This window comes from Falco naumanni, chromosome Z, assembly GCF_017639655.2.
Source record: "Falco naumanni isolate bFalNau1 chromosome Z, bFalNau1.pat, whole genome shotgun sequence".
Taxonomy (NCBI): Eukaryota; Metazoa; Chordata; class Aves; order Falconiformes; family Falconidae; genus Falco; species Falco naumanni.
Genome location: NC_054080.1, coordinates 83,116,115 through 83,128,297, shown reverse-complemented (window position 1 = coordinate 83,128,297; position 12,183 = coordinate 83,116,115). Strand labels below are relative to the sequence as shown.

At 50.0% G+C, this 12,183-nt stretch overlaps 1 protein-coding gene across 4 annotated transcripts in view; it reads right to left on the bottom strand.

The window, feature by feature from the left end:
- CTIF (cap binding complex dependent translation initiation factor) overlaps positions 1-12,183 on the bottom strand; it is a 141,293-nt gene that overhangs the window by 25,161 nt on the left and 103,949 nt on the right. For 3 of the 4 annotated variants that reach the window (XM_040580438.1, XM_040580440.1, XM_040580441.1), the window contains one exon: positions 11,557-11,886. In XM_040580438.1, coding sequence (XP_040436372.1) covers positions 11,557-11,886 — 330 coding nt within the window. The remainder of the gene's footprint in view (positions 1-11,556; positions 11,887-12,183) is intronic. The other variant, XM_040580439.1, reaches the window with a different exon arrangement.

Sequence of the window (12,183 nt, the reverse complement as noted above, 5' to 3'; positions counted from 1 at the left end):
TTGCAGCCCACCGGGATGCGCCAGGGACCAGCTGGATTTTGCCAGCAGGCTGTGCTTTTATTGTAAGCTCTGAGCACGCAATGTGTCCTCTCTATAAGGCAAAGGTGCTAAAAGGTCTATTGGGACGGGCCAAGTTCGCAAAGAGGGATATAAAAGGAAGAAAAGTGGCCATGGAGGCAGGTGCTGCTTTGTCCAGGCACCACGGTGGAGAAATTCCGCTTGCATTTAAAATGAAGCTGCACCTGTTGAAATTCAAGTCTGCCCAAGGATGAATGAAACCAGGCAGGGAAAAAAAGCAGTCAGCTAACCCTGTTTGCCATTGGGAGCTTTTCTGCACAGACATGCTCGCTTTACGTTGGCTTAGTCCTAGGAGGGATTTTCCTGGGTGCCTGGGAGCTGGCAACAGGATGCTCTCCCTGTGGGATGCTAAGCTCTTTCTAGTGAGTATGTGCTTGGTGGTGCTTCACCGCAGGGTGGGACCACCAATCTGCTGAGCTGGCTGGGGAGTGTAGGACATCAAGGCTTGACCTCTGCTTCTCCGTAAGCCAGGACTGATGGATGAATGAAGCCTGGTGGCTTCCCTCATCCCCAGAACCTGCCCCTGAAGTGGAAGACCCCAAGCTGGGTGGTGCAGGGAAGCAGACAACCTTTGGATGGACCTCAACGCACACAGATAGCTACAAACAGTTCCAAGAGGCAGGAAGTGTTATAGAATCACCAAATGGTTTGGGTTGGAAGGGACCTTCAAAATCCCTCTAGTCCAGGCCCCTGACATGAGCAGGGACATCTTTCATCAGCCCAGGTGGCTCCAAGCCCCATCCAACTTGGCCTTGAGCACTACCAGGGATGGGGCACCCACAGCTGCTCTGGGCAGCCTCTGCCAGCGCCTCGCCGCCCTCACTGTCAATAGTTTCTTCCTTCCATCCAGCCCAAATCTCCCCTCTTGATTTAAACCATCCATCCCCCTTGTCCTGTCGCGACAGGCCCTGCTAAAAACTCTGTCCCCATCTTTCTCCTAAGCCCCCTCTAAGTGCTGGAAGGCTGCAGTAAGGTCTCCCCGGAGCCTTCTCCTCTGCGGGCTGGACAACCCCAGCTCTCCCAGCCTGTCCTCCCAGCAGGGGTGCCCCAGCCTCTGACCATCCCCGTGGCCTCCTCTGGCCCCGCTCCAGCAGGTCCATGTCCTCCCTGTGCTGAGGACCCCAGAGCTTTACTATGGCCAGAGATCTCAGCTTTCTCCTTTAAAAGAAAGCAAAAAAAAAAAAAAAAAAAAAGAAAGAAAGAAAGATGGATGCATGAAATCATGGTGGATGGGAGAGCACGGGGTGTCATGCCCGGCAAATTCATCATGGGATGGGTTTTCCCTTCATCTTCCCAGAGCCTGAACCGCATGGGTGAGGAGGGAACCGGAGGAGTTAATGGACTACCAGTCAGAGATATTTGTGGCACCCAGAGTTTGTGTAAAGTTTCATACCGGGACCCTTTTCTAAATTCTTTCGGTCATGGGAGAAAACATTGCAACTGTTTAGTCTGCAGGGAGGTGGTGGCTCTGGCCCAGCACTCAACATCGCTGAGCAAACATGCTGGAAAGCAAAGGGGCTGACACCCCTCTTGTCTCCTCCCTTGCTTTTCACTCTGTCTCTTCCACCACCGTGGCCAAACATCTGATGGGCATCAGGGTTGGTGCCGAAGCTCCCTGCTGGAAACACAGCTCTGGGCTGCCTGGGATGGGGGACAAGCCACCACTGAAAGCCAGGACCTGGAGGTGAAGTACCAGTCTGCTAAAAATATTATTTACACAAAAGAGTTCAGAAAATCTTTTCTCAGGGGCTAATACTTACGAATCCTATGAAGCCAGGGAGATTCTGCTATAGGAAATGCTGTATTTGGCTATTTTGTTTCAGATGGATGTAAAAGATGCATGAATCTTCTCTGCTTATCCCCTGAAGCATGGAGGTATGGAGCACCAAACAACACCTTAAAGCTGCCTGTCTATGCCAGAACAGCTGAGATTACAGAAAAGAGCTGGAGAAAACAACATTAAACTGCAAAATGCCGCAATCCCTCCAAACTTTCTTTCTTAAAGGGATACTCATGATTACCGCGGCATATTTTGCAGCATTGGCAGAGCAGCAGACTGTCAGCATCACCACGTAAGACCACTGGAATATAAGAGAGATGCAAGGAAACACACCTAACTCTCATCAATGAAGCAGAAATGGAAAGGTTTTCTTTTTCCAGCCTGACACTACTTCCTTAGCCAGTGCACACTTTGCTCTCACTGTCTTCCCCTCCAGTTCCTGCTGCTCCTGGGCTAGGGATGATATTGCTGGGTTTGGGTTTCCAGTGCTGCCAGAGATGCTCCTCCGAGCCCTTCTTTATTAAAAAAATAGTATGTAGAGCAACAGTAATAAAAGAAAGAAAGAAAGAAAGAAAAGCGGAGGAATTTATTACTGGGAGGGGAAAAGGAAGCACTGGGTTTGGATGCTTGGCAAGGGGGGAAAGCATGGGGGGCCACCCAGGGGTGGCAGCACTGCTGATGAGACCAGAGGACATGTCATGATGGGGTGGCATCATCTAGCCATGCAACATTTACTCATTTACTCCTGTCCTCAAGACTCAGATGCTGTGTTTCGCACCGGTATCAGCCCCAGCCAGGTGTGGGACAGGAATGTGAAACTATTCTCACGTGCCTCATTCCTGACCCGCTGCATATCCTCCAGCATCTCTGCTCCTGGGACTCACCTCACCAAAGCCACTTCACACCAGCATTTTGCATTTGCTTGTTTAAATGTCAGCAGCAGGAAAGGATGAGGCTGTGCAAAATGATACCCACAGGGGAGGTAAGAGAGATGCGGACTCCACAGCAGCACCGATTCTCCAAATCCAGATTTTGACAGGTAGGTACACACAAACATCCAGCAGTGAAAAAACCTGAGCCTAAACCTGGCCAGGGGATGCTGAGGGTGCCCATGCTGTACTACCCACGCTGCAGGTCCCATGGGACCATCCCTCCGAGGTGCCACCACAGCAGGCCAGCTGTAAAGACCAGCTAAAATCTGCTTGGGGCAGCCTGGGTTTGAGCACATCAATCAAGCTCCCTCAGCTGGAAACTAAATTTGGCATAAATTCTTGTGGCTCAGCTAGAAATCCTTAAAAAAAAGAGATTTCCTGCTGGCAAGCACAAGAGCATCCCCCATATCCCATAGCCGAGTGATGCCAGGGATGGGCAAAGCACAAGCTATCCCATTTTTCCCCCCTTCCCAGGAAAAAAGAAAAATAGGTACTGTACTCTCCAGCATCCTTCTAGCCAAACCCCAACTCTGGGGTGACGCTGGCAACTGCATCTGCTCTGACCTTGGCTCAGGAGGTGAGGTCCCCCTGGCACCTGCTTCTCCAGCATGCTCCTCTGCCAGAAGGATGCTTCACCCCCTAGCAAAGTGACAGGGGGACGTGGGGGGTTGCAGGATGGGTCCCAGGCAGGGCAATGCCTTGCAGGGTCCCAGTGAGCCTCCAAAAAATTCTGTCCCCAGGCCAGGTAAAGAGAACCAGCAGGGCTGGAGATGGCAAGGCGGCTGTGGGTAGCAGCAGGAGGGATCTTCCAACCCCACAGCATCCTGAAATCCCCACCTCAGGGCGGCTGCAGCAGCCTGAGCCGGATTTATGCCAGAGTAGGCAGGAGCAGATGGTCTGGCGGGAGGGTGCCTTAGGCTGGCTGAATCCCTGGGCTGGCAGGAACATGCTCCCACATCCCGGGACCGTATTTGAGCCTTTCAGGAGAAAACAGACAGCCGGAGCTGACGCCAGTCCAGCCTGGTCTGAGGGGATCTCAATGTTGAAGTGTCCCCCCTTCCTCCAGCATAGCGGGTGCAAGGGTGTCCTCAGGCATTTCCTCACCTCTCATTCAATGGATAAATGGATTTTGAGGTTGTTTAGTTGTTCCGCCCTCCCCCCCCTCCTTTCTCCTACCAAAGCCTCAGGGGCACCCTGTGTGGCCCTGAGCATCCTCATCCACCAGCAATGGCTGGGAGCAGCTAGGAGCCCACCCCACGGGTCACTTGCTGCCCAGATCCGGCCCAGAGCCGCAGGCAGGCTGTGCAGGCTGCAGTCTCCACCTAGAGCCCGGCAGAGCCTCTGCTCCACGCTGCTCCTGCGCTACCGTCCAGGCACAGGCTGTGCACGGGTCCCACCAGCCAAAGGCCCCGGGTCTGAACTTGGCTGTACTTTGAGCAGGCAGCAGCTCAGCCAGGGATGCTCACGGGGATGCTGACACTGCTCACCACCATACTGCAGGACCGAGAGGAACCTCTGCTAAGTCCCACCAGCACTTGAAGATGCCCAGATAGGTCATTCACTGGCCAGCGGAGATGAGGGGACACCAAGTACTACCCCTGAGGTCACATCACATGCTGGAGCAGGGGCTGGTCCCCACCATGGCTGTGAAGCCTTGGCCCCTCCAGGGTGAAAAGGAGCCAGGAGAAACCACACACAACTGATTTGCGGAGTAAAGCTGATGGCTATTTTTTCACGACACACCTGAGCATTGCAATATAAAAATCTTACCAGTGCACTGAATTCAGGTCAAATATGCCATTCTTTCAATCCTAAAGGCGTTATTGTTTGTTTTCTGGGTTTTCCTTTTTTTTTTTTTTTTTTTTAACACAACTTAGTCCTGCTTACCATCAACCTCTCAGCTGCACAATGCCCTGCTACTCACAACTCAACACCTTCTCTGTGCACAGCCTCAAGCCTGGCTGTGTTGGATGGACTCTAGCCCCTGGCTACTTGCAGGGCAGTGGGGACGACCCCCATGGCAGCCCCCTGTGCTGCCCACTGGTACATCAGTGGCCCTAGGGCCACCTCCAGCTGCAGTTCAGCTCCTCAAGTCTGTGAGCCCTGAAACCCACCCCTGGGCTTGGGCTGAGGACTGATGGGCAGTGCAGCCCCACAGTCGATTTAAATTGGGGTGCAGCTCAGCTGTTCCCGGCTCGGAGGGCTCCTAGTGCCTCTGCGCCACAGCTCCTGTCCCCGTCCCCTCCCTCCTATCAGTGGGAAAATATTGCCTTTTTTTTTCCTCTCCATTAAAACCCCTGATCTTGGGTTAAACCCCTTTCTGTGCTCCATTAAACCCCCCCTCATTTCACCATCAGCCCCCAAGGAGGCGATGCACGGGTGCTCCCTCACCCCCGCCATGTCCCTGCGTTGCGGAAAGGCTGCGAAGGGCCCGACGGCTCCTACAGCCACCGCTCCACTTGGGAAAAGCGGCAAGTTTAAAGCACGCAGCTTGATATTTAATCCCGGGCTCTCCAATAACTCACAGACCCGCATGGAACCTGTCTGCCAGCAGCTCCCGTAACCTCGATGGCAAAGCCAGGCGAGCTGCATTACTCCGGGCAGACGGCAATGGTTTGGCCAGTCTCACGGGTGACGGCGCGGCCAGCTCTAATTGATGCCCAGCTCTTCCCTTCACCTGCCGGCACGGGCAGGGTGCCAGCCCACTCCCCTGGCTCCCTCTCCTGCTCGCTGCCGACACTTGCATGGGTTACGTTTGGCCCTGGATGACTAGGCAAAATAATCGAAAAATTAGAATAAACCCATAAAATTATTCAAAATAACAAAGCAATAAATATTACAATAAAAATATAAAAAATTAAAATAAAAATACAATAATAAATACTCTGTTACAGAATTACAGAGCACCTTCAGAAGCACAACTGGGGGCAAATGAGAGGGAAGGCACCTCCTTCCCGCTCCTTCTTTTCCCCATGCTTGAGAGAAGGAGGATGCAGGCAGCTAGGGATGCTCCTCACAGCCACCATGGGGCTGCGTTCCCTTTACCCCTGCAAGCCTGTATATATACCACGTAAATCTGCGTGTGCATGAATTTAGAATTGCCTTTGAATTCCTGGGCACATAGAAAATAAATTCCATCTGCAAAGCTGTATTTAGCAGGCAGCTTTCACCGGTGAGCCCCACAGCAGTATATGAAACCAGGACACTGCTGTCAACATCAGCACAGAAATGTAAGGAAAAAGGTTTCCAAGCTCTGAAAGTTTCTGCAAACCCCCAAACGAAGGGGTTTACACAAGGGCAGCATCATTTGCCACCTCTGCCTGCGCTGGGCTCCTGCGGGGCTGCCAGAGCCCATTGCACACATCAGCTCTGAGGTTCACCACCCAGATGTCCCTCACCCCTGCAGAAGAGCTGTGGGGAGCAGCTCAAGCCAAGGAGGTTTTCCCCATTGAATTACCACCTCGCCTTGGGAAGAGCCCATCAAACCCTTCTGGAAGAGAAACCCAAGGCAGCAACGCTGGGCTCATGCATAGGTCGAGGAGATGGATGTGGCGCGGCTCCACGGAGCCCAGCATGCAAACCCTCACCGCTGCGGCACTCGAGACGCGCACCTTCATGGCTTTAGGGTTTGCCCCAGGGACCTTGGGACTCTTTTTTTCCCCCTCCTGTCTTTCATGAAGCAACCTCTCCGATATCTCCTAGGCAATGTCTTTTCTGAGACAAGTGGTACTACTGCGCCTTCTGTGCACAAACCGGACCATCTATAATTCAATTAAATTAAAACAGCCACGGAAAGAGGGACGATGGGTTTTGTGGTCAATGCTGGACATGGCGTACAGGTCAGATGCTCTCCAGCTGTACTCAGATCCTCCTGCCACTGTCAAACCACAAACTGTTCCTCACCAAAGACCTAGACCTTAATCATGTTAAGGGGGGAAAAAATCTGCCTTTCAGCATTAATCATGTGTATTACTTCCACAGCCCAGTTCCCACAGTATCCCCCCGGTGTCTTTATCCTCACAACGCCTATGATGCAGAAAGGGTGGCTATCACTGGGAGGTTACGTTGTTTGCTCAAATAAGAGGAAGCCTAAGGGAAAGGAATGATTTCAGCTCATTCCTCCCAGATCCTCATGCTCAGCACGGTAAACCCTTCCCATTGGACCCTGATTTACTGAAAGGAATCAAACAATTCCCCAGTACCTAATGCCACATCATCTACATCCCAAGATGGGATTCAAGCTAGATTTTCCTCTTCCATCCTCTGCCTGCGTTGACAACAGATTTTTGGCCACCTCCCTGGTTGAGCCCCTCCAGAAGCAGTCACACCAACTACCTCAAACCCAGTTGAGCCCACCGAAATCCAAGTGCAACCTCTGCCAAAACCCATGCGGTTCGACTCAAGTTTCTACCAGAGCAAAGCACAGCACCGAACCAAGGCCAGGACATTTCTGGGGCATTAAGAGATTAAACCAAGATGATGAAGAAATCCCGCACAGGTATGCATTAGGGTGTGCAACAGGGTATACAACAGAGTATGCACTAGGGAATGCAACAGGGTGTGCAGTAGGGTGTATCAAAGAGTATACATTAGGATATACCATAGGGTATGCGATAGAGAATGCATTAGGGCATGCATTAAGATATACCATAGGGTACACATTAAGGTATGCATTAGGGAATGCAGTAGGGTATGCAGAAGCTATACATTAGGGTATACCCATAGGGTACGCAATAAGGAATGCAGCAGGGTATAGCACGGGGTATGCATCATTTTATGCATCAGGGTATGCCACAGGGTATACAGCAGAAATAGCCCTTCTCCACTGGCACCAAGGCATTTCCAACGGCAGGGACGTACCAGGCACTGGCTCTGGCTGCACGCCAGCGTGTGCTCCGCAGCGGGCTCTGCAGCTCTGTGTCAAGATGTTAGTTTCACGGTGGTGTGTGGTTGGATTTTTTTTTTTTATTAAAAGAAGGTATCAGCCTTCTGTTTGATGTGCTGTTGGCCATGGTTGCTAAGGGGAGCAGTGTACAATTACAGTCCCAGTGATGTCCACTCTAATAATACACTTGGCTCTGCATAGCTCAGATGCAGACACAGCTCTGCTATAAAGAGCACGGCCATTTCAACAGAGGAATACTCCAACTTATGTTACACGTAAAGGGTTTGTGGCACGTTGCTTAACACTCCCCCACTGAAAAAAAAACCAACAAACCACCACAGCCTGGATACACCAGTGAGTGAAAACTATGACAAGCAAAAACCTCTCACAGCACGCTTACTTTCAATTTATTAATTAAGAAGGTATTTCTAAAAGGGGTGAAGAAACCATACATGTGTCCATCAAGATGTTCTTGCATGGTCCTGTCTGCCCAAGGTCCCTGGGCCCAGTTCAGTCAGGTCCATCCCAAGGGCTCACACAACTCAAAATCACTCCCTGAACAAACACCGAATCAAACTCCATGAGCAGAAAATCAAACCCAAATTAATCCCCCCGAGTGCTGAGACCCTGCAAGAATCTCCCAGAGCTTTTCCAGCTGCCCACCCCATGACACCCCTTTCCACATCTCCCTTCAGCATCCCAGAAGATTTGCGGCACCCAAATTCAAGATTCAGCCAAGATTTGGGACCAAAATACAGAGCGAGGGATAAATTCAAACCAGAGTTTTGCAACAGATCCCCTTAGAGCCTGACATGGTGCAACACTGGCCAGTGGGATGCTCCTTCGATGAGCTGCTGGCAGGGAGGGGGATGATGTGACAGCATTCCCATGCTGCAGTGCTGGCATCTGTTTTGGGATCAAAACAAGTCTCCTGAGATAAGCTGTGAATGTGTGCAGCCCCTGAGCACGAGCACCTTGTCAGCAGCTGAAAATACAAGAGGAGCCAGGTTAAAAAGGTAGTTTATTCTGTTTATTGCCTGTTCTGTGGGAAAACTCATTGCTGCTTGTTTTAAGGTCTGGTGGGGTATAGGGATGCTGGTAGGGTGTCTCAATGGGTTAATGCATTCATTTGTGAGATCCTCTGGTGGGGCTGACCTGTTGCCATCACAGTCCCGAGAGAAAGGGACAAACAAGCCCCTACAACACAGGAGCATCTGCCGGGAGCAGATGCGGGGGCAAGCGGTCCAGCCCCAGGCGCCAGCAGCACAGGGGGGATCACGTTGATCCTGATTTATCACACCCCGGCAGAGTAATTCCCCAGCTCGCCAGTGCCTGGTGAGCCGAGCTCCTTATGTCCGGGGATCAGATTAGTCTGAAAGGTGCTAGAGAGACATAAATCCAGCTCTGGAGCAAGTGTTTTTTTAAAGTATTTTTTTTTTTAATTAACGGTGAAGTATCTAGAAATGGTTGATGAAAAATATCTGATGGTGGAGGGGCCACTACTGGAGCTGTGTAATGTTATACCATCAACCTTATGTCAACATCATATTGATACGGACATATCAACATTGTATCACCAACCATATATCCATGTATCATACTGATAAAATAATATATCCATATGATATCCATATCACTCCATAATATCCACATATTATCCAATATACCATATTGGTATTGATAATATATATCATTTATCAGTATCATAAATCCCCTTATTTGCCCCATCAAGGCAGCTGTGGTGAGTCTTTTGTGCTTCATACCTGGGTCTGTCTCCAGCCAGGGCTGTCAAGCCTGAATGCATCACAAAAATTTCCAGTTTAGGGCTTGACCAAAGTATTTAATGAATCAGTGTGAATGCATCCAACTATTTTGCTTGGGAAAACTAACCGTGCTTGGAGAAAGTCAAAATCCTTTACTATCAGAAAGGAAATGTTAAATTATTAATTTCACACAGCACTTTTCTTTTGACCTGTAGTGATCTGTCACCTTTTGCCCCACCAAGACATTTTAAAAAGATGTGTGGTTTGGGGCTGAGCAAATCCCTTCTGCATATTTTTCTATGCTCCAGCACATGAACTCAGTCACCCGCACACCCTGCTCACTCTTTGCATTTCATTTCTTCCCAGCTGTCCACAGCACAGACATCATGCTCCCATCACACCAAGACTGGCTACATGTTCCTGGGAAGCACTTTGGGACTCTCTGGAGATGTAAGATATATTATTTATCCTACACTCCTGCTATGAAGAGCTGAATATGAAGCCAGTTATTATTGCACATGATGCTGTCGTATAAATCAGCCTACTGGGTCTGTTAGTAGAGTTGGAAGTGCTGGGGCAAGGGAAGAAAGCAAGTTGCAAGAGTCCTCCCTAACCCAGGAGGACTGCCATCATCCCCAGTTTTTGGATAGAACTCTGCTGCTCCCTGGTCATTGCTCCTGGACTTTTGGATTTACTCAGCGTCACTCAGCCAGAGGAAGATACAAGCGTGACCTGGCATGGGAAGAAGAGTGAGATGCACGAAGGGTTTAGAGCCCCCTCCAGCCCCTTTGCTGCTAAATCTGGGATTGACCTGACCACAATTCATCTCCTCCTGCTTTATAATTGCTTTGGAAATAAACTGATCAGGAAAAAACCCACTGCCTGGTACCTGCAATGGGCAGACGTGTGCTGCCCAAGGGCTTTGAAGGAGCAGGCACAGGGAGAGATACTGGGTTTCATATGTGCCCAGAGCATTGAGAGAAGCAAAACTATACCAGTGATTTTGCAGAATTATCTTAGATATTAATTTTGATTTTAAAATATTCATTTTGATATTAAGATTTAATCTCAAATATTGATTTCCGTTATTTTATTTTGCTCCTTATTTCCCTGCTTGCTGTCTTGCCCATAAGCCAACTCAGCCCACACAAGGTACAGACAGCCAGGCACAGCAAGGGACAATCTCCAACATGAGCAAGAAGATGTATCAAAAAGTGGAGCGATGCTGGGCACCGAACGTGTGCTGAGAACAGAGAGATGGAACGAGAGGTTTGTGCATGCCACAGACAACACACGTGTGTGGGAACTGCCAAACGGAAATGCGTATTAAATTAAGGATGGAAATTCACAGTTTCAGCCCACGTCCTGTGTCCAGACAGGCAGAAAGCTGGAAGGCCACGTAACACCCTCCCAGAAGGCAACCCTGCCTCTGACGGCAGCATTACAGCAAAGCACGCTCCCCCCAGCAGACTGCGGGCAGTTGAGGACACACCTATTTCCTCATCATCCACCATCAGCATCACGGACCAGTTATCAGAGACACCGCTTTCTTCTCCAACTTTGCTGTCACTGATGGTTTTGGAGCTGAACAATCAACCAGTGCTGCATATATCAATAAACATGTCACCCAGAATAATTTGCAAATACACAAATTATTTCAGAATTTCAGGTTGCAATCAGAAACTAGGAGCGAGCGCTTCAGGTGACGCAACCAACAGCCTACTTAGGGACCACGACTCAACTTGCTATCTCTGGTTGCTGAGATTGACTTCAGCCAAAAAGAGTGGCAAAGACCCTCCAAGTTGACTTCTCTTCATGCCATGGGGATGCTGCCACAAGCAATCCACTCATTTCGCACGTAGGAGCTGGTGTGAGGTACCGTAATTCCAGTACAGCTCATGAAATGGGACCGATGAGCCATCTGACAATGCCCTCAGCGCCACGTTATCTATAGCAACCACGAAAGATGTGCACAGACAAAACCGCAGGTACGCTTCTGTTCTCCCATCATCTGGGTTCAACAGGAATTTGGTAACAGCTCAGCTCCTGTCCAAGCGTACAGTAAGAGCAGGTGGGGTGAAGCTGCAGGCATCTAACCAACTAATTCTATTTCGTTACCTGCAACATGTTGAGGAGCAGACTCCGGAATTTAGTTCCTTCCACCATGAAAAGGGCCATTTTGTCACAGAGCTTGGCTGCCGTAGAAGCAAAGCTGCGGTCTGTCACTGCTTTCTGGTAGATGGTCTTTACTATCTCCCCCAGCATCTCCTCAGAGTTGGTAGAGTTCTGGGCCTCCTCCATGAAGGTGGTGAGCTTGGAGTCAACGTCGCTGCTGTTATTCCTCATGCTGTTGAGGATTTCAATTAATTTGTCCATTTTGTTTTTTTCAGGATTGGTGGTTTCCACCGTGACTTCGTCCTGGTCCGTGAAAAGGGAAAGACAAGGCGTCTGTTACACAAGGAAAAAACAGACATATCAGCCCTTGTCCTTCCACAAACAGCAAAGGGGGAAGGGGACTGGGGAGACATATAAACAGAGAGAAAAATCAAAGCATCAGCGGTCTCATCTCAGCACTGAAACCCACAAGTGAACAATTCCTACTCCAGAAACATTCTTTCTCCATTTCCCACAGTACTCAATCCCAGAGCCCTCCCCCTTGGCTCAGTGAGAAGATATGTTCAAGGGTCCTGAGCCAGGGTGCCAAGGTCTGACCACCTCCGACTGCCTTTGGCACCTGGGACTGGT